General features: G+C 41.6%; 1 protein-coding gene across 1 annotated transcript in view; it reads left to right on the top strand.

Annotated features, from left to right (window-relative positions):
* Positions 1–22914, top strand: part of Csmd1 (CUB and Sushi multiple domains 1) — a 1301483-nt gene that overhangs the window by 1035497 nt on the left and 243072 nt on the right. Inside the window, exons 23-24 of the mRNA XM_028882070.2 lie at positions 19065–19256; positions 20157–20283. Of these exons, the coding sequence (XP_028737903.2) occupies positions 19065–19256; positions 20157–20283 (319 nt within the window). The remainder of the gene's footprint in view (positions 1–19064; positions 19257–20156; positions 20284–22914) is intronic.

Here is a 22914-nt window from a genome sequence, read left to right as displayed (position 1 = left end):
GTGTTAGACATGGTACTGACATCAGAAAAGCAGTTACTACTCACCAAGGGCCTGCACTGCTGTTCTCTGTGTGCCTTATATGTGCTGTTCAGTTTTGCATGGCTGTGATAAAACACCTGAGGACAACAGTTCAAAATCAAAGATTTATTTTGGCTCATGCTTTTAGTCCATGCTCAGTTTGTCCAGTTGCTTAGAGGTCTGCAGAGAGGGAGTGCATCATGGCAGAAGCATGTGATAGAAGCTCTCTTCATAGTGGCTGTAGCATCAAGGAGAGAGTCAGGGATGAGATATTTCCCCTAAGAAGAGGCTTCTGTAGCTCCCAGCTAAGTCTTCCCTCCTGGAGTTTCCACTGACAACTCCACTTCCTCCCAGGAGCCCATTAAACCTTGAATCCATGAATGGATGAATCCATGAATGGTCAGACCCTACACCATCTAGTCACATCCCAAAGCCTGGAACACTGCTGCAGTGTGGATTAAATTTTCAACATGTATGCCCTTCCGGGCGCTCAAGATCTAAACCATGATATTAGCACTAAGGAAAATTCCCAGGCCCAGAGGGATTACCATAGCATCCAAGTAAACCCAAGCTAAAGTTCAGGTTCTGTAACATATCTTTGTAGGTAAGGGTCAGATATGAGTGTACAATGGCAGGAAGAATATTGCCCCATACCAAAGCTATAATATTCATTGAGTAGTTATGAAAATGTTTGATAATGATGTCATTCATGGCAGCAAATGACTTCCTTCATTAAATTCAGTGTGCTTTTCATAAGTTTCTTTTCTCTGTCCTGGAAGATTCTGACTGTGCATTAAGACAAGGAGATGAAGAAGCCAGGTGTGGTGTCCATCGACTGCAGGAACAGGCTTCCCGTTAGCACTCCTGTTAGTTCAGCCAGAGCTTTGGGGTACTCTCACCCTCTGATCTTAGCATTACTGATAGTGCCATGGAGGGCTTTGAGTATGTTTCAGAAGGTCGGGGACAATGAGGAACATTTGTTCCACCTCCTAGCCTTCCTTTGCTGTTTTTGAAACAGGGAGAAAAAGACACCTTAGGGTGGACGCTCCATGGTTATTGTAAGATACATGGAGAATATGAAGGCATCCAAAGCTTCCAGTCTGTATTCTCTACTGTCTATTCTGTGTTGGGAAGGCTGCCTAGTCATAAGTAATTTTGAAGAAACCCTGTGATGTTAGCAAGCCCTCCTGCAACTATAACTAAAAAAATAAAAAGAATAAATGACAATAGTTGCTGTTCATTCAGTAGAGGAGACATTCATTCATAGTCTCGGAGCCCTGAGTTTAGGGCCTGGGATAACTGGCTTGAAGGGTTAATTCTCATAGTGAAGTTGGAGGATATGGATATTCTTTCTTATACTAAGAGTATAGACCATGCATCTCCACTCCTGGTCTGAATGTCACCTCAAGCACAACAAAGCCACAATAACTAGTCTCAATTTTGTGTTCAATAAAAAGGCAGAGATGTTGTTATGGGATGGGGCTGTCTCTCGGTTGGGTACATTGCTTACCTTGTATAAACAAGGTCCTGGGTTTGAGCCCTGGCACCACATAAAACTAGGTATGGTGACATATGCCTACAATCTGAGCACTAAGAAAGTGAAGCATGAGGATCAGAAGTTCAAGGTTATCCTTTGCTACACAAGAAAATCAAGGGCAGGCTGGACTCTTCCCTAACCCTACCCCCAAAAGAAATATAATGAGCCTGAACTGTACACAGATATAGACATTGTGCAATTACCAAAAACACACCAGAAGGCTAAGAGCAGGAGGATACAGCACATTCTATATTTATAGTCCTTGAGGTCATGGATTGACAGATAATTCTTTATAGGGTTGACTGGTGGCCAGATGAGGTTGATGTAATTTCTTTGGGTAGCCCCCTTACCCCTCCCTCTCCCATACATATCCAAAATCAATGTCTACTTCTCATAGAGATATTACCAACCAACCTTCCTGACCGTGAATGAGACTCAAGGACTTGGCAATGTTCCCCTGTCATAACTGATTATCGTTCACAACTAGATTTTGGAAATTCTGCACAAGCTATTAGTCATCAAATACAAATTCTAACAACTAACCTCATTAAAAATGAAGACAGAGTTTGCAGATATTTCTTGGTAGCTATCTGTAAGCATCGCTGTTTTAAAGTTGAATAGGGCCATGCTATTAAAAGAACAGCATCTCTAAATGCTTCATATTTTAAAATTATCTTTAATTTGTGTAAGTACTTCACCTGCCTATATGTGTGAATATCACATGTGTGTAATGAGTACCCGAGGCAGTCACAGTGTCAGATCTCATAGAAACTAGAGTTATAGACAGTTGTGAGCTGTCTGATGTAGGTGCTGAGAATCAAACCCAGGTCCTCTGAATGATCAGCCAGTGCTCTTAGACACTAAGTCGTGTCTCCTGTAGACTTCATAGTGAATTATAGTCTAGGGAATTGTGGCAGGACAACGTACCATGCAGAGAGTAGTTCTAAAAATTGTTTACAATTGTACAATGAACCAAGATGAAGCATAGAACAGAACAGAGTCAGGAAAACAAGAAAATCAACCTCCACAGGGGTCCATGGGAACAGTTAGGGACTTTTATTTAATTTCAGTGGAGATTAAAATTGAGATAAACATAAGGCATTGCCTTAGAGTGCTGTCATGAGACACAATCATGTCTATCCAGGCTTTATTCATATAAACAGGCTCTGGCTCCCAAGTAGCCATTAATGCAGCTGGGAAAACTGTTGGAAACTGTCCTAAACATGATATGTTTTCCCATGGCTGCCTGCTAGGTAATTCTTTGGAAATATTTAAAAAAAAATAACAGGTAGCTCTTCATATGTCGATTTTCTATTGGTGTTAAACAAATTGCCACACACATACACACGACAACAACGAAGCAGCCCACACTCATTCACCCATGGTGCCCATGAGTGACTGGGTTTGTCCTCAGGGTCTCACAGGCTACAATATGGACTGAGGCCCTTTTGAAGTTCAAGGTTCCCTAAACTGATAAAAATGTAGTATGAATGGATACACACATAGCCATATGTTCCATAGGTATAAATTATACTCTTATTTTTTAATAATTTTATAATTTAAATAAAATAATTGAGTAGGATAATAAATTTAAATAATTTTGAAAATATTGTTTGCCCAAAATACATGGACTATAATAAAGTCGTCTTCCATGTTGTCAATGCAGTAATTTGATCCACACAAATCTCTGAAAGCATTGATTGGCCCCTGGCTCTGTCTCCCTCCAAATATATCTTCTCTGGTCTTTCATATCCAACTCAGATGCCTCTTGAGTTAGGCTGTGGGTTGCAATCTCAAGGCAAGCCCTCTGCAGGTCCAGCTGCCCTCTCAGCACTACTAGGAATGCCCACAAAGATGCAAAGCAGGGGCTTGCAAGATGGCAGTAAGTAAAGGTGATTGCCACTAAGCCTGGGGTCCTAAGTTCAGTCCCTCAGACCTACATGATAGAAGGGGAGAAAACATTCAAATTGTCCACTGACCTCTACACATATGTGGTGGCACATATGTGCCCCCTACACACACACACACACACACACACACACACACACACAAAACAAATGTAATAAAAACAAAGATATAAAGCAAGAGCAATACATGGACTTGTCATCAGGGTTTAATCTTAAAATGACTCATAATAAGTTTTCTGAGAAACTAATTTCTAATTCACGCCCAGAGCAACTTACATTTTGGGTCACTGCCTTTCCTATTACAGAATAAGGTATAACCCCAGCATAGTAGGGTGGTCTCTGAGGGTCCATCATGGTCACATGGGAACTGTATAACAGCAACTATGACAGCACAGAGATGAAGCTTTTGTGTAACCAGTAAGACTGAGATAGAAATAAGAACACAAAGAAAAGAACTACCCTATGCAACATGGTTTTTATCAGCAAAGAACTTGGAAGGATGTCCCAAATTAAGAGGAATTAGAAGTGCGTGCCATATTCTGATAAAACATGACACCAACAACAGGTCTTAAGGTCATGATGTTGGTCTTTGAAAATAAGTACTGCTCTGGTATTTTTGGTGGTGTTGTATGTTTTCTTATTTTTATTTTTAAAGTTTTTTTGCATGTGTGCATGTATGTGAGTGTGGTGTATCTGTGTAAATGCAGACACCTATGTGCGTGTGCTCACAGAAGCCAGAAGAGGACACTAAGCATCCTGTTCTATCACCATGTCTTGTTCCCTTGAGACAAGCTTTCTCAGTGAACTTGAAGTTTGGCTGGTAGCCAGGGACCCACAACAATCCTCCTGTCTCTGCCTCCACAGTTCTGGTATTATGTTTGAGAATGGACACATCCAGGTTTTTATATGGGTGCTGGAGACTTGAACTCAGGGCCTCATGCTTACTCCGCAAGCCCTCGTATGCACTGAGCCATCTCTGTAGCCCAAGCTGTTTCTTCTGTGCTTCCTTGAGTCCCCTCTCTCTGCTGTGCTAGAATATCACTGACATAGATGCTGGTTATTATTCTATGGTCCCTGACAAATAATCTTGCTATATATTGTCTGGGATCAAAGTATCTGATCTACACCTTAACAGGTATCTACAGCTTATGTGGTACCAATCTGTACGCTTTTGTAGACTGTGCATTTATTATCAGTACATCTACATGTTATCTAAGTGATCATCTTTATTTGGTCAATCATGTGTCTCTATATCGATTACCAAGCAATCATCTCTGAGAAAAGTCATGTGACAATGTGCACATGATCCATGACAACATATTTGAGGAAGATATGAGGCCCAAGTTGTCCATTATGAGTCACTTTCACACCATCAGGTGGGTAATATGGAAGAAGTCTATGAAGGGGCAGAGGCATTTGAAGCACTAGGAGGCAGGACTGAGTCTAGGGATAATGTCACACCCTGGGGTGCGGAGGAGATGAGAGAGGATGTGACAGAATACTGACATATGGGAGCCTGTGGTTATAGTTGCTCAGGACACTGGGATACTGTTAAGCCAGAGACTAGGGCCAAAGAAAGGAGAATCACTACATCTACCCCGGGGGTCCTTAGAGAGACCCAGGTATGGTGACAATAAATGGCTTAGATTTGTCTTCCAGTTATGGCAAAGCTAACCCCATAGCAGCAAGGGCCTCCTGTGAGCCTGACAATATTCAAGGTTTACCTCCCGCAGGAGATAAGGGCAAAATCTAGAACCTGAGGTTTCCTCGGACTGGGACTTCCAGTCCCCTTATAAAAGGGATACCTTGGATCTGGGCTAGTTAAGGATTAGTCAAGTACAAAATTAGTCAAATACCCATGTAGAGCATCAGTGTATTTCATGAAAGACTCTCAGTAGTGAGCTGGGTCCAAGGGAGTAAATAGGGTTGGGGGAATGAATAATGGGGTGGAGGGCAGGATGGGTCCTGGCAAGGAGGTCCACAATCATACAAATGAGTTCTTTAGAAGTGAAGCAAACACATTAACTTCTGGACACTTATAAATGGCAACATAGTTCTTATTTTTATCAAAAATTTACCTTGACACCCTCCAGTATTTAGTCATGTTCCCATAATTAAGTACGCATCTTCGACTAGCTATCACTATTTTGATGAAGTTTAATTTGGGGTTACCATTGAGATAGTTGCCCAATGAATTTTCTTTAGAGAACAATGTAATGACATCCAACTTTGGAGAAAAAAAACCCTAATTTTAATGGGCTATAAACTGATTATTTTAGACAAAGTATTCTATAATTTGAAAGAGAAATCCTGGGCCCAGAATATCTTGTGCTATGTAAAAATAACATTGTGAAGAGGGTCAGCTTGAATGTCAGGGGTGTGACAAGTGTGACACACAACCTCTGTGACTGTAACATTGTGACCTTTCCCATCTCCACACGGAGACACGTCTGTCTGTTTCTTACAACTCACAGCACCCCCATTTCACTCCGCTTCTGTGAGAAAAGCCAATCCATAAACCTGTGTGTGTATAATCCATTTCTTGACATAATGACTTCCAGGGGAAATGTCACAGTGGCAATTCAGATACAACAGAGACACAGGCTGCTCAGGGGACCTAAAAGGAACTCCAAAATTTACTGGGAAACACAATGGATGTTTTATAAAGAGATGAGGCATCTCTACCCTTGAGACTTCTGTTCTCTGTATAAGACAAGACCCTATCTGACCTACAGTCTGTGGCCTGCATTACACTGCCTCATTCCCATAGTACCTTTTTTTGATCAATTATAGGATGCCATTAAAAATGATCATGGCCAAATCTGATAATGTTCCCAAGGAAGATGCTGGTCTGTGTCTGTGGATGTATTTCACCTTGAACTTGAAGTCCACACTACTTCTGTCTGCCTTGGGGTGAGGCCACAGTGCAGACAGGAGATAAATCTCTGTTCACGTCTCAGAGGCGGGGGGTGGGAGTGGGTGGGGGGGTGGATAGTGTTATTCCTCCAGTTAAGGAAGTAAATGACAGAGGTGATGTCTGTCTGGTTAACTCAGTGTTAAAGAGCAAAGTGGAGGTAGAGGTGGGCATCCAGTCCACTCTCCCAGATGTTTGACTCTGGGCTAATGTACAACTGCCAAGGTCAGGTCCTGGGCTCCCCTAATGATCTGCAAAATCACCTGCACCCTTGTGCCTGGGGATTAACTCAGGACCATTCTTTGTAGTCTTTTGTATAATTCCTCAGATAGATTTTCTTTGGTTTGTTGTTTTTTTTTTCCTTATATAAACAATTTGTTGCTTTTCACAACTAGAATTTCTTTTGCTATGATTTCATCATTCAGAAGTGGTATGTGTATTATCGGCCAGCAGGATTTGGAGGAAGACATGAGGACCCAGAGAAGGGTGATTAAAGAGTAATTACACAGACTACAGTCAAAGCTTATGACTCAAAGGAGAAATAAAATGAAGGCCGACAGATGATGTCATCAAACACTATAAAATGTCAAGTTTTATGGGGGCAGTGATGATGGAATTTCCCCCCTATTCTTGGGGATAATAAAAAGTAACAATTACTGTCTTCACCTGCCGTCAACATACTGCACTTGGACAGGGTCATCCAAGATCAGTAAAAGTCTCAAATACCTGGACCCCTTGTCAGGAAGGAAGCAGCACTGGGTCATGGTTTGATAGAGACTAACTTTTCCTACCTATGTTAAGTTGTCTTTCATAAGGTCTTAAAAATAAAAGTCATGTAATTCATTCAGATTCAAAATTATTATTATTTTTCTACTTCACACTCTTTGGCATAAGGACATTTGGTGGTTATTTGAATTGTGGCAATATTGCCAAATGCTTTTTTGTGTGATTAAATGAACATTTCTGAAAGCACTGATCTGTAAACAAGTCTTCCAATAGAATCCACTGTGGGGATATTGGACTGAGGAACCGTGAAACAGGTACCAAATCACTGATAAACATGGAACTTGAAACAGGCCAAAATCTAGAGTTATTGAACTAACCAAGACCAACAGTGAGTGCCAAAAATCACACTTGCTTCCTGAGACTGTGTCTCAGGGGCCAGGTGTGGGAGGAGGGTGTGCATGTGGGTATCCAGAGACCAGAAATATACCTCAATGTGGGCATGGCCAGCTGCTTGAACTGTCACATGCCAGAACCTTTTTTTCTTCTAGAAATAAGCAATTAATCTTGGATATTTTTTTTTTTGGTCCTAAAATACAAAAAAGTTGAAGAAAAAAATCAATGAGTGTTTCAGCCCTGAAAGAGATCAAGAATGTCACCCTACTGTCTCTTCTGGTGCTGTGTCCCAGGCCCTTGGGCACAGAGTGGGAAAGAAAGAGCGGTTGGGGTGAAGGTCCCAGTTCTTAGCCCTGGTCAGTGTTTATTCATGTGCAAAACAGAAAAGGGTAGGCTTTTAAAGCAAGTGTGGCCCTCACCCCTCATCAAATGAATGTCTTTTCATAGTAGATGGAGACAATTACAGAAATCTATAACTGGACAAAATATGGAAAATAACCGACCATGGGGTACCAACCCAAACCGACACCCCGACGATACATCCACTATACTTAAGACTCAGAAACATTGCAGAAGAGAGGGCAGGAAGAGAGAGACGATCGGGACACCTCCTGTGAGATAGTGTCTTCTGTATATGACAGGGAGCTGCACCCAGGAAGTCTCCAACAATATGATCACCAAAACAAGACCCAAGTAATAGCACCACCTGCAAATGCAGATGGCTAAAATCTCAGAAGATTATATATATATAAAAGAATTAGATGCCATGAATATTAGAGGCAGTTGGGAGGACAAAAGAAGAGTTAGAGGGAGACAAGATAGATAGGAATGGTGTAAATCTAGTACTTATATATGAAATTCTCCAAAAACATTAAGAGAGATGAGGCTTTGTTGTTAGATGAATTTGACACAAGTGTGGTTTACTGTCAAAGCATTTAATCTTGTCATGTAAAGACTGTAGGAAATGAGGAAGTCAGAAGTCATTCTCTGGCAATTTTACAACCTATTCCAGAAGGAACAGCAAAACAGCGTGGGCTACAGGGGGATATGTCTGCCATTCTTAAAAGACCCTCAATGGGTGGGGCTCAGTGGCAGGCAATGGTAAATAAGACAAGGAAGGAACATACCATGGACCTGAGGTTTGTATTCCAACTGACTGGGGTTTCTGAGCCTTTACACTCCACAGGAAAATGGGGACCTCAGTGAAAAATCAGTTTCCTAAGTCAGGATTGGACATCAAGTTGGTCAGAAACCCTGCTCTTTATCAGAAATATGGCAGTGTTTATGTGAAAAATTGCACAGGAAAAATGCCTCTGTGGTTGATTGAAGCCTTTGAATGAAGCATAAGTGGCCTTGTTCTGACCCTGAGTAAGCCACCTGGTCCTTTACGGAGAATTCCATGGCCACAAAACTTGGTATCTTGGGAATGTGCTACACCTGGAAGCCAGTACTCCAGTGCATTCCTTCTGCTTTGAGTAACTAACTAGAACCCAGTACATTATGCATCTTGATTATTGAAACATGAGTTGAAAAAGTAAGATAATAAAATATGTGTGGTGATCATCTATGCACTGAGAATCATTATCCCTTTTAGAATCTTCTACTGATGACCATGAACTTCAGTTTGAAGTAAGGTCTTGTTTAGGACCAGAGATTATTGATCTGTCCTCTTTGATAATAAAGTAATGGAAGGTACTGTTTGGAAATGGCTCATTTAAATTATTATCCCTTGTTGACTTGAATAAGTAATCATTGCTTCACTGATATTTTTAAATGAAAGACACACCTGGACATGAAGTTGTGCAGTACTTTTTATAGAAAATAGAAATAAGAAAATTATTCATCAAGAAATGCAGACAGTGTGGTTGGCTACTCTCTGTCACATGCCTAGAAGTGATAGAGAGAGTGAAGCAGAAGGATGGCCAATTCCAGGATAGCCTGGCTGGCAAGGGGAGAGCAAATCTCAAAACAAAGTCTAAAAAAGAAAGAACAGAAAAGAATTGTTTGTCTCTGTTGCTAGCCTACTCTGCTACCCAGGTCATTGGCTCACACAAACCAGAGTATTGGCTTTCAGCTTGTATTCTGTTCTCTAACTGAATTTGCTATGGGCAAAATAAAACCACTTTGTATTTCTAATGAAGATGTCTGTGCTGAAATTTACGTGATGTAAAATAATCCATGCTGTATCTGTCTTAATATGTGCATGTGCCATGAGCATCCTTTATGTGGGTACAGCAAGGGTCCAGTGGGATTCCCACTTTGGAAACTGAATTTGTGGAGGAATGGGAAACTTTCCAGCTTCTATTCTATCCACATGAATTATTATTATTAAACTCATTTTCAAATTTCAATTGCTTCATATTTCTGATTGAATGCTATTTTTAAATCCTTCCAATTTCTGGAGGAACTTAGGAAGTATTAAAATTTGCAGAGCACAAATTTATCTTCTTAATCTTCAAAGCCTGTTTGCTAGTTGCTTTATGTGGACAAGCAGTGGAGCTTGTATTTCACTAAATTTGGAAATCACTAGAAGGTTGTTATTTTAGTTTAGTCAGTAGCAAGTAAACTCATTGTCTAGATTAAGATGAGAGTCAATTAAGTGTGATGACATGAACATCTGTCATGGTTTATGCATTAAGGACCAGGACTGTGTAAATAAATTTAAGTAACCCTGCATCTGTTTTCAGGAAGATCCCCTCCTACATGGAGTGACAGACACTATGAATGAGAAATAAAAGAATAAAAAAAATACTAGTCTTTGTGTTTGTGGCAAGACTCATAAGAAATTCCCAAGTATCCTCAGTGCCTAGAGAGCTGCAAGGGGCAGTGTAAGATGCTCCAAAAGGAGTATGTTGCATCCTTGGGCACAACCTGACTTGGACAGTGGTGAGCCGTTCTTTGACCCAGTAAGACAGAAAGCCAGCTTCTGGGAGTTTCTTGAATGGCCACTTGGACCACTGGAAGTTTAAACTGGAGACTCTTTGTGGCTCCATCTTATAGGCAGACCTTCAGTAGATGGAAGAGGGCCTGGCCAAGGTGGAGGAGTTTCCAGAGCATGGATGTCCATACTCCAGGGAGCATGCATGGAAGCCTGCAATGGCTGATCTCACAAGGCAGGAGAGCAACTTTGAAGAAGAGCTAAAGTATGATAGTCTTGTTCTACTTATGGCATTTTGTGTTGTGAAATTAATCTTTGCCTTGAGTTTAGACTTTGCCCATAATGACAATGCAGAGCTCCAGCCATGGAGCAGGTGGCTGTTCATTCATGACTGAAGAAACAACAGAGAGATGGATGGCTGCCTGGCACTCAGGAGTTCCAGTCAGACTGACAGCTGGCAGTCACTCAGCAGTTCTTTGAAGAGTGAGATGTGGGTCTTGAGGACCCGTAGGTAGCTTCCTAACTCTGGGCTGTATCAGCAGTGCTTCAGCTGTGGCTGACATTTCTTAGTGACTGATGACTTCATTCCATGCTTGAGGTGACACATTCCCATACGGGGTACAGCCACTCCCTTGTGTCTATTAGTTCTTGAAGAATATAGCAGAGCAGCAATAAATTCAAGTATTATAGGTTATCCCATATTTTATGGATAGTTTATTTATGAAGAGCTCAAGGTGTTTTCATAAAGCCTTTCCTCCTTCTTAAAAATTCTCTATATGCCAATCACATTTAACCCCAAGAAACAAGACAGACCAGGTCCCATGATACCAGGGCTTAGGCCAGAGCATCGCCAGGCAGAGCTCAGCTGCCCAGTTCCTCTTTCCCCTCCTCCCACTTCTTTGGACTCTGGGACATCTCATTAAGTTGACTCTTTCTCGAGGTGGACTGCTGCCTTCTTCAGTCCTGATCAGAGTCCTTATACTCCCTCCCTGAAAGACTTTGGTTTCTTCTAGGACAGGCATAGACTAAAGAAGGAAATGTGCATTGAGGGCATGTATCCAAGGCATCCTAACCCTTGCTAGAAACTGGGCCAGGAACTGCCCTCAGAGGCATAATGGGAGCAGGTGTGGGCCAGCTAAGGTGGGAAAACTTGACATGGGTTGTGCTGGTTAAACTGCTCAATCCAAAGTTGAACAAGTTCTGGGAAAATGGAAATCTCACAGTTATCTTATGACAGACAACCAACGAAACCTTTGGTGTGATGTTGGGTGATTAAAAAAAGCACTTGGTTCTGCCTAAGCAAGTGAGGAGAGCTGCAGTCCAGCCTCCAAAAGTGTGGCAGGATGTCTTTCCTAAGCACCAAGGCCTCTGGGAGCTGCATGGAATGGGAACTTCTGGTAGACTGTTTCTCCAGGGCCAGCACAGGGAGGCTAAAGAGCCTGGACCTCCCCTGCCCTGCCCTCCTGCCCTCCCTATTCCCAGTATTTGGGTTAGAATCCCTAAGTAGATATGAAGTCTCTTTCTTTAAGAATCCCCCAGGCTCCCTCCACCCCATGGAGCCTGAAGGTTCATAGATTTTGAGCATTTAACTTGACTGTATAAATCTTAGCACTCTGCATTGGCATTCTGTGAACTCAGCCTCATGTCAAATTACTGCCTGTAACTGCCTTTGGCCTCACATGGCACTGAGCATGTATACTGCCACCAACAGGAAAGTCCTGTCAAGTGAGGGCCACATACAGGATCATGTCCCTAAATAAGGTCCCAGGGTAAGGCCCCACCACTTCCCCAGGCTCCCAAGGCAAAAGTGCGTGAAAAGAATCTATTAACCAGAGCCTACAGAAAATGTTTTTAGAGGCACCAATTTAGATATTATCAAGAAAATCAAATAAGTATGAATGCTTGCATTACTGGGTTCTAGACAATGGGTACCAAAGTTGAATGCTGAAAAATACATATATCATTGAATGATTCCCTAACTGTCCCGCTGACAATTGCATTTAAAGGATCTCATGTTGAGGCTATTCCTACCTTTAAAAATAATGATGTAATTCAATTTCACAGAAATGCTGAAGATTCTTAGAAATGTTGTTGCAAGCTTATGTTGGAAATTGAAACTCTTGAAGCCACATTATAATTTCTCTACGTCTCACTTTGGCATTTGCATTGTATTATTAGGTAGTCTTTGCTGCCATCTTCTTCCGCACACTGGCTCCATTGGTGCTAACATTTCCAGGTTTTAAACTCTGTGTTCAACCCAGCTTTAATTTCCTCTCACTTTATAAAATGAATATTTATCAGAGAATTACATAAAACTATTTATATCTTATAAATTTTCACTCATATTTGTCCAGGAAGACTCTGTCTGCAGTTACACAGATTCCCATGCCCGCTAACCAGATGCTTGAAATAGTACAAGTATTTTAAGAAATTGTGGAATTCCAGGGTGTAAAAAAAAATACTACTTTGAGTTATACATTCCTTGGACATATTATTCCTAGGTGAAACAAATGAACAAAACAAAATTTGAAAGAAAAAACAGAACCTTGAAGAGGGAATTTACATTTTAAAATGTTAGTATGTGTGTAAACTACTAGTTTGTCCTGTGTTATGTTCTAGAGATTAGTATTCTATGCTATGAAACATGGAATGTTGTGAGCCGAGTTCATGACTGGACTACTGGTTATTCCTATGTACAAATGTTTGCATGGACATTTGTTTGTGTGTGCACTTGTGAAACTAAAGGAAAGGCCACCCTCAGGCTTACCTGTGTGACTTCTCAGCAGCTTGTTCCTGGGGGTAGCACAGGTGGCTCATTTAGAAGCAGCCATACACTCAGAGAGTGGCTGCCTATACATGGGCTATCTTGTGCTCCTCTCCTGTTGGCACTGACCCTCAAGGAAGGAGCCATGCAACTCGGCATGTGACCTCCTTTGCTGGTGGCCACCAACACGTGGATGTCCTGTATCTTCCGTAGGCATTCATTTGCTGATAGATCTGTGACGCCTCTCCTTAGGCTGGGCCCTGGAAGTTGTGACTAGGGCTGTGCATTGAAATATCGTGTGGTATCCAGTGAAGATACTATGTGTTCAATGTGTGTTGAGTGAGTAAATGGTGTCCTGCTGACATGCAAGGTATTAACTGTTGCATGTTGGTTTTTAGCCAGTGTGGACCACAAGCTCCTAATGAAAAGGATTTTTTTTTTTTTTTGTCTTTTTGGCAGCTAATTTTCTTCTTCAGTATAAATGTCAGGAATAGAGAATGTGTGCTTTATATAAGTCTAAATCTACAGGATTTCAGTAATCAATGAGTACAACAAAGATAATTTAGGTTAAACATGTGTTGTCAGCTGGATAACTAGAGGAATCGTGTCTGTACTTCTGTCTCTATCTGTATCTCTTGCTCTCTGTCTCTTTACTTCTACCATCCATTAATTTATTCTATCCATAAAATATTAAATTGGAGATAACTCCATCAGTAAACTGCTTACCTTGCAAGAATAAGGACCTGAATTTGGTCCCCAGATCACACATTTTGGCTTTTCTGTCTCTCCCCGGAGCTCAGAAATTCACATTTTTTTTATTTGAGTATCATCAACATCATGTTCACTGTTGTTATTTTACTGAAAATTTATAATATCTTGACACAGGGTCTCTCAAAGTTAGTATGTGGGAAAAACAGTATATGGAGAAAATGAAAATAATCAGTGAAAAATTACCTCAGTTAATAAATCAAAGTAGCTATGACCAAGGAATGACACAGATTTTATAACTCAATATTTTCAAACTAAATGCAAACTCTGCACTTAGAGAATTTTATTCTTGAGTATGAGTTGTATTTTAAAACACAGGTCAATTAACCACTTTAAGAAGTTCAATATTAATTAACTCTCCTTCTAAAGTAAGTCACAAAAATTAGTTTAAGCAAGTGGCCCCATACTAACCTCTCTTTTATGTCATACAACTGCAAATACAGTTAGCAAAAAGGGTATTTAGATTTTTTTTCAGTATACTTCTCCTTTCTAAATCAGATATGTGAAATCACTGTCCGTATTTTAGAGATGGGAAGTTTTCAGAGATTATGAAGAAAAGGATTACTTTGTCAAACAAGAACATTGTCCATGTTGAAAAGCCTTATGTAGAGCTGTGTTGTGGGGGCTTGCCACAAGTGTCTGGTGGTTTCAGTTGCCCACAAGCGAAGACACTAGGGATCCACAGGGGAGAGGTGCCTCCTCTAACCGGCTTCTGTAGCTCACTGGGCAGAAAGGCACTTTCGCCAGGGCACGTAGTCAGAGCTAATGACACCCAACTCCTAGTCCTTACTGAACAGAGGGATACATGCAGAGTGGAACTTTAGTTAGAATATTAAAGGATGAAAATTCAGCCAATTCTATCCTTAAGTCCCCATTAGACTTGGGAGAGATGCAGGAGAAAAGATGTCTTACAAAAGAGATGGTATAAAGAATATCCAAATGGGTAATGATTGCAAAGATCTTGGGGAGTAATTTTAATCTACTTGATGTTTGGATACTCTTTTGACTAGAACATCCTCGTAGTATAGATGACTTACGAAGAAATCTCTAGAAGACAGAAACAAAATGACTAAATATTCAGACTTAGACTATAGCTCCTCATAATGTTTTGACACAAATTACTTGATTTATTTTTCCAAGTTTCTGTGATAAAAAGAAAACACACAGGCAGTATTCACACTGATTCCTGGCACCCTTTTGGCTTCACCAGAGGAGAGGTTTTTCACCTGCATTGTTTAGCCTTTATTGCTTAGTGGGATTCAGGTAAACCATTTAGAAATCTTTTTAAGTACACGTTATATTGGAGATATCTATTCAGAGAGATATTTTTATAGATTTAAATAAAATTTCTTCTAATAACTTGGAATTTTAAAAAATAACCTGTAGTAAAAGATATTCCCCTAAAACAATAAAGACATATCATGGAAAGATATAGCATCATTTCAGACCTCTGCAGTTGCAGATAAACTCAATGCCTTTATCAATATGTGAATGTAGTGTTGGGTTATGATAGCTGCAGATGGTAGGGACTGGTCTTCCTGCACCACAGTAGACCTGCACTCATAGAGACCCAGAGAGTCAAACTTAGGGCTCTTGCTCTCTGCAGGGGAAGCTAGAATATTGGTGGCTCCAAGCCTGGAGACCTAGGCAGACTCTGGTCAAACCCCAGGTACCTATAAAGGCAGTACCTCGTTTTATGGCATGTGACTAAGCTCCTTTGTGGCACAAGTGATATTTGCAGCCTCAGCTCTCGAAGACTAAAGAGCTTCCTCTCATCCTACCAAGATATCAACCAATGTCCCGTTCTGTGCATCCCCCAAGTGTAAATGTCTCTGATTTCTGCCTAACTGTGTAAATTAGCAAACTATTAGATGTTTAGGAGGACAAAGCTCTCTTCGATGGACTGACAGTTGGGCAAACGAGTTCTAAAATGGTCAAATACTCCCATCACCTTCCAATGAGGAAGGGTATATTTCACAGAAGACACTGGGTAAGCCTACAGGGTTGCAGAATTGAGTGCAGGACTTTTACAAGGCAAAAGATTTCATGTGACCTTTTGAAGAAATAATAAAAGCACAGGAAGAAATATTACACAGCCTAGGAAGATTGTCTGGTCACCCACACCCCCATCAATAACCAGCTTCCCTTCTTGGCCTGACATGTGGTACAAACAAATTCCTAAAAGTGATAGAAAGGCAATAAACATGATTCTCTAAAACCTTCCTCCACATCAAATCCAGTCACGTTTTTACTGATATGTGTTATTATCTCTCTTGCTTGCTTTGTTTTAAATGTTTCTTTCTTCCTTGTTGCAAATAAAGACCTTAAGCCATTAAGAGAGAAGAAAATGTTCTTCTAAGATAATTGTGGAATAACAATACTTGTAGACCCAGGAAATTTGGTCCCACAAAGAACACACTTGCTCAGCATAAGAGACACATGCTCCGAGTAATGTCATAAGCACTCACATCTGGACCATCTGGGCAGTGGTGGCTGTGCTTTACTGAAACCATTCACTGGGACTCCAAGAGCATGGCTGTCCTTTCTCTATAAAGGCAAGCATACATCCACACTGAAGAAAGTTTTCTGGGGTTGTGTCCTCTCTACATAGAAGACATGATTCATTGTAAAACTGAACTGCCACTGGGACCATTGGTATACATTCTCATTCTCATTTTCCTCCAAAGCTGATATGTGTGTGTCTGCTTATATCTCTGCATGTAGACATATGTGTGTGAGTATGTGTGGATGCATATGTGTGTACACAATTACTTGGTATGCATTAGTGGAACAGGAAAATTTACCCTACTCCAACTGTGATTGAAACCATTACACCAAATAGGCAACTTTAAAAGATGCCAAGCAGGTGTACAGTTTAAAAACCTGATCAAACTCAGTTCACTCAATGTTGTCAACAGCCTGCAGCAATCCCACTGAGGGCTCCTGACCTCTGCACATCCTGCACATGGATCCACCTGTGGCATTTTTATGAACTTACAACATCCAGATTCCAGCTATTCTCAGTGGATGGACTTTTGGATTTTAGTGGGGTTTATTTCAGGGATTTTGTAGGCCCCGGCTGCCTCGGGAATGCAGCATGGAGAGTTTCTGAGAGGCCTGCAGTTGGGTCCCTCAGTAACAGGACCTGGGTTGCCTATTGTCTGTGGAGTGTCACATTAACTGTATAATTTAGATAATTTGAGGTCCTGATACAACAGTACTGACAATAAGGCTCAACCTTGTCTTCATGGTGTTAATGGTTGTCTACCTAGGCCTTGTCTGTTTAACTGGTTCCCAAGGGTATGTTCCCCTGGGCTGCTACTCAGCACACCCAGTTTAAGACAGTGAGACATTTGGACACAATATTTGCTCTCACCAACTCCTCTAGGTGTGAGGTTACTGTGCCCTATCTGGTCATTCTGCCCCCAGTCATCCTAAGGCCTTGGCAGAATTACATTCTGAAGCACAGTTCAAGTGACATCCCTTCCAAACTCCAAAGCCAGCTAAAACAGTATCAGAACAATCCAGGCTAAAATCATCACTCAGGACACCTATGCAGCACTGGGGCCCTGGAGACTTACATATTGCACAGGACTCAGTATTTTACTGAGATGGTAGAATTGCACAGCCTCAAAGCTGCATGCAGTGGAGGACCTTTTCTTTTCCTACCCTGAGCTGTGGCAATTCAAACTCTCCCTTTTTGTACCGACATGTTAGGTGCTTCTGCTCTTGTGTTCCATTTTGTTTGTTTGTTTGTTTGTTTGTTTGTTGTGGTTAGCATTTGAGAATAGAGCAAAGTTACTGTAAAGATAACAATTTCATGGCCAGTGAAGTCTGATACTGCAGAGCACAGAACATTGCAAAAGGAAGCTGTGCTGCCTCCCAGCAAAGAACCAGCAGCCTGCTCTCTCTCTCTCTACCTAGTGAGTATCAAGATTCGGTCTTGCTTATTTAAAGCTCGCTGGAGTAAAACCAGATTCTAAATGTAAAGAACAAGCTTGACAGGCAAACAGTGTGGAAAGTCACACATCCATTTTCAAATTTAATCTAATTTGGGAAGGGAATGTTAGGTGGGAATGGAAGCAAACAGACCACACGGCCCTGCAACTTTTTAGCTCTGCTTTTTATAATCATTGAAATTTGCATCATGATCTGCAGAGAAATATATTAGTGTAAGGCTGCCTCCACAGACAGCCCTAAAATACTGCCTCTCATGAAAACAATATACAGCTCTCAGAACCCAGCAGCTAAATCTTCATTTCTGTCATGTACCCATGTAAAGCCTCATGGTAAGATGTCTCTGTGATTCCTCCTGGAGTCTGAGCTGCTGTGGTCCCCAGATGGCTGGAGACTAGGCTACAGAACCATGGCAGGCGGGATCTCCTGAGAACCAGTTTGGGTGGGCAGGAATGGCTTTGTGGTTATGCATCCATCCTATGTGTGTGTGAAGTTGGGTGGCAGAGGATAGGTTTCTTCCTCAATTTCTCTCCATCATCTTTTGAGACAAGGTCTGTCACTGAACCTGGAGCTCAGTGATCGACTATCAAGCTCCAGAGATCCTCCTGTTCCTGCCTCCTGCCACGGCAGGCATTTTATGCAGCTACTGAGGATCCAGACTCACCTTGTGCTTCCACAGCAGGCACTTATCCAAGGGACTGAGCTATTTCCCAAGCCTAACAACAGCTTTGTAACTCCCATGATGCCTGAGATATTGGAGATGGGGAAGTTGTCGGGAGGGGAGTATTATGGTGCGGGCTGCTGTGAGCTCTTGCTGTGAGCTTTCCTGCACAGTGCTCTCATGACAGCACTGTTACACCTCCCTCCTGGAGGTCTGAGTTGAACAGGAACTAGATGTGAAGGCTCTAAGCTTGTGGCTGTAAGGAACTTTGAGCTGGAGAATGCAGCTTGCTGACCAGAAGTGTGGATGGGATGGTGGAAACACATAGCCCTGTGAGGCAGAGAATAGGCAGGGGGAGGGGTGGCTATGGCAACCATAATCTTAAAAGCACAAGCCATTTGCAGGTAGAACTTAAAAACCCACAACTCCTTTCTCCTTTGAAAGTGCACTGTGTCTTTTCCTTCCAACACTTCAAAGTCTCCCGTTTAAAGGCTGATGTGTTCTCTCTTGAGCTGACTCACCTGCCCTTTTCTCCCTCTAGGTTTTGACCTAGTGAAATGTGAGGACCCAGGCATCCCTAACTACGGCTACAGGATTCGAGATGATGGCCACTTCACAGACACTGTGGTTCTCTACAGCTGCAATCCAGGCTATGCCATGCACGGCAGCAGTACTCTGACCTGCCTGAGTGGGGACCGGAGGGTGTGGGACAAGCCTATGCCTTCCTGTGTGGGTGAGTTGGGAAAGTTGGGACAGACTCCTGTCATGAGTCAGGTCATAGAGCTCATGCTCAGTGTGACTTGGGACTTGTTCTTGAAAAGGGGCAGGGATCTCATTGATCATTTATTCTGTTTGTATATAGGCTGATTACATTCCGAAGGGAGACATAGCACCATCTACCCCTCCTAAAATTCCCAAGTTCAATTCTACCACAGCTAACTCTTATAGCCAATGAGCTTCCTAGGCTTACTTATGGGCAAAGATGGCTTTACAACAGCCACACTGGAAGGTGTGCACCCAGAATTCATGATGACTCCCTAGTGGTCTGTAGATGGAGCTCCCCCGACCCATCTACAGTCCTTCCCCACCTACATACTCTAGCCTTTCCCTGAGGTCCCCAAGGCTGTGTATAATTAGAGCAGAATTGTATATAACTGGTTGGCAGAAGGTAGGTTGGATACTTAGGTGAGAGTCATCACCCTCCCAGTCCCATATGCTATGAGGGTATGGTGACAGATAACAAGCCCAGATGTAATAATCTTTTGCAAGTAGGTCCATCTAAACTCCTGAAAATGAGTGGCTGGGAGGAAAGTCCTCTGTAGCAATTCCTAAGATGTGTGTATACATGCTAGGAATGAAGGACGGACAGTCGGTACTGGGGAGTGCTAGCTGCATGAACAATTATCATTAGAACTAGGGCAGGAGATAATGTTTGCATGCTCAGCTGTGATAGCTCTAGAGATGTGGGCTGCTAGTGAGGCTTTAGCTTGGAAAGAGCTAAAAGAGAAGTGATGGGCAGGTGACTGACTTCTCCTATATGAATTAATACAGGCACGCTAGGGTTTGTTTGCAAAACTAACTAAGTAGAAGCCCAGACATGCAAGTAGACTTCTCTTCTCTGTGTCTTTTGCAGCGGAATGTGGAGGTCTAATCCATGCAGCCACATCAGGGCGCATACTGTCTCCCGGCTACCCCGCCCCATATGACAACAACCTCCACTGCACTTGGACCATAGAAGCCGATCCTGGAAAGACCATCAGGTACTTGCTGTGGGCAATCAGTCATTTGACAGTGGGAGGTCTGTCCAATGTCCTGGCAAGAGCAGAAGTAGGACATGGACTGAACATTCACCTGTGGCTAAACTGTTCCTCGTGTGCTTTTCTATGCCTTTGGAGTTATGTGTCCAGCTGTCTGTGATAGTGAGAAGGACCTGTGTGTGTCAGCGAGTTCTGCTGTGAACCCAATACCCTCAACACTGAGTGCTAATTCTGTGAGTTGTCTGTGTGTGTCTAACATGTGTATGGGCTTTGCCAGGCAAGGCTTCTGTGGCCATTCTCAGGTGTTCAGCCTCAAGTGGGTGGTCTGAGAAGGCCAGAGGCTCTCCTTGGGTTCTGTTCCTGTAGAATGAGTCATGGTGGAAGAGTCTTAGCATTAGAATTCTTAGAATTTGAAGAAAAATTCTATCTTCTGCTTGCTGTACCTTAACCAGTAAGCCATGTGCCAAAGCAGGCCTCAGAGACCAGCCAGGGTTCAGTGTGACAAAATCAACACAATCCCTTTCCCTGTTAGTGAAAGAGACACAGAGGATACAAGCAAACAAACAGGAATTGACCTACAGTCCTGGGAGAAGGTAGAAAAGAAGATGCCAATCTGAAACTAGACTGATGAAATGAAATTGTGAAAAATTGAAGAAAACAGGGAAATAATTAAACCAAAGTTTTCTGTTATAATCAAGAGGCCATGGTGAGTTAAAGGTATGTGCCACCACTGCTTGGCCTCTATGTTTAATCTAGTGGTTTGTTCTGTTCTAACTTCAGGCAAATTTATTAGGGTACACACCATAAAAGTGAATATTAATACCTTGGGTGGTGAGTGCCTGGCTGGAGTGATAGAAAAATTAGTCAAGTGACTTTAAGGAAATTTTCCCATTGTGAATGACTCCATCCAAACAATTTTCTGTCTCTTCAGAGGACTTCGATGTTTACTTTTCTCAGAATTCCCCATGTGGTTTGTTTTCCTGGTTGAAAAAGGGTAAAATCTCCCCCTGAATGAGAGTAGGTGTTGGGTCAAGCTTGAAGGTGAATGTAAGACTCCATTAAATATTAATAGGAAAAGAGAGATGGAATCAACAAAGGTGTTATATAATATTAATAAATACATAGCTTTTATTGTATTTTTAATGTGTGTGTGTCTGTGTGTTTGTGTGTGTGTGTGAGTGTGTGTGGTGGTGGTAGTGATTGTGGTGGGAAGAATATATGCATGTATAGAGGCCAGACATCAACATTAGATTCATTCCCAGAGCCGTTCATGGGTTTTTCTATCTTATTCTTGCTGTTTTTTATTTGGGTTTGGATTTTTTGAATCAGTGTCTCTCACTGGCCAGCACTCACCAATTGGGATAGGCTGGTTAACTATAGAACCCCAGGAAACTGCTTGACTCTGCCTCCCTAATGCTGAGTATATGCCCTCAGCCCACAGAGCTCTGAGGATCAAGCCCAGATCCTCATGCTGGCATATCAACACATCACTGTCTCTCTCCACAGCCCACAGGTGTACAGTTTCTCCATCATAATCTAACTTTGACATTTAGTAGTCATCAGTCTTGAGGCAATCGTAAACACCTCTGTACCATTTAGAAAGTTCTTCATCTACCTCGCTCCCTGGCAGTCAGCATTCTCAAATTTATCAGCACTTCTTTTTAATTCAAAGAAATTAAATAATAAAGAAGCAAGGAGAGAGGTATAAGTACTTATAAATAATTTACTCAATTGATATTCAACTTACCTACTCATAATTCTGAGGAAGTAACTCATTTCAGAAAATAAGCCCAACTTTTGAAAATGGTGGCTTGGAAAATAACTAGAAGTATACATTGTACTGTTTTGTATTTCACTACACTTACAAAAAAAAATAACCTGATCTTGGTTTTAATATTTGCTAGGAGTTTAAAAAGCCTTAATGATTTCACTGGGGACATAGTCAATGTAACCTACATTTTCCACATGAAAATTACCAGTAAACACAAGTACACAGTTTGTCCAACTATAGGTGGAAGCATTGTCTTGCATTCATGTATGACTTTTAGATAGAGATAGTTTTCATGATGCAAATATTAATGAGCAGCTGCATTTGGAAATGAGAAAAAGGTGGTTGCATTCTCTGAGATACCTGTAGCTGGGTATCCTTTGAATCCCAGACCATTTTTGCATGGCGTTTTCTCAAGAATGGTGAGAGATTATGTAAAGATGTCTATCAGGGGATATTTGTTCTAGAAGAGATTATAACTTTTAGCATTTTTCATGGTACACATCCACCATACATGGTACTGTGTTATACTGGATATATAATACAAGTACAGATCATATGTTGTCTGTCCCTCTCTCCATAATTTCCTATCCCCAATTATTCTTCTAAATTCTGCTGGAGGGTTTTGCAGGAGTTTTTGTTTATAACTTTAATATTATGGTATAGTTACCTGGTCTGAATTTAATTAAAAGTCTAATGTGGAAAACCACTTGGGAGATTGGCTCCCACATTTTACCCCACAGTACTCTTGAAGAAAGAGGGATAAGTGATTTAGACAGAAAATAGAGGAGAGAGAAACAGATAGAAACACAGGATAGCCTCAGGAGGGCCTGGATTCTTATCCAGCAGCCCCTCCTGTCTCTTCT

This window comes from Peromyscus leucopus, chromosome 17 (genome assembly GCF_004664715.2).
Source record: "Peromyscus leucopus breed LL Stock chromosome 17, UCI_PerLeu_2.1, whole genome shotgun sequence".
Taxonomy (NCBI): domain Eukaryota; kingdom Metazoa; phylum Chordata; class Mammalia; order Rodentia; family Cricetidae; genus Peromyscus; species Peromyscus leucopus.
Note: the sequence above shows the minus strand (reverse complement) of the source record. Positions and strands in the feature narration are given on the sequence as shown.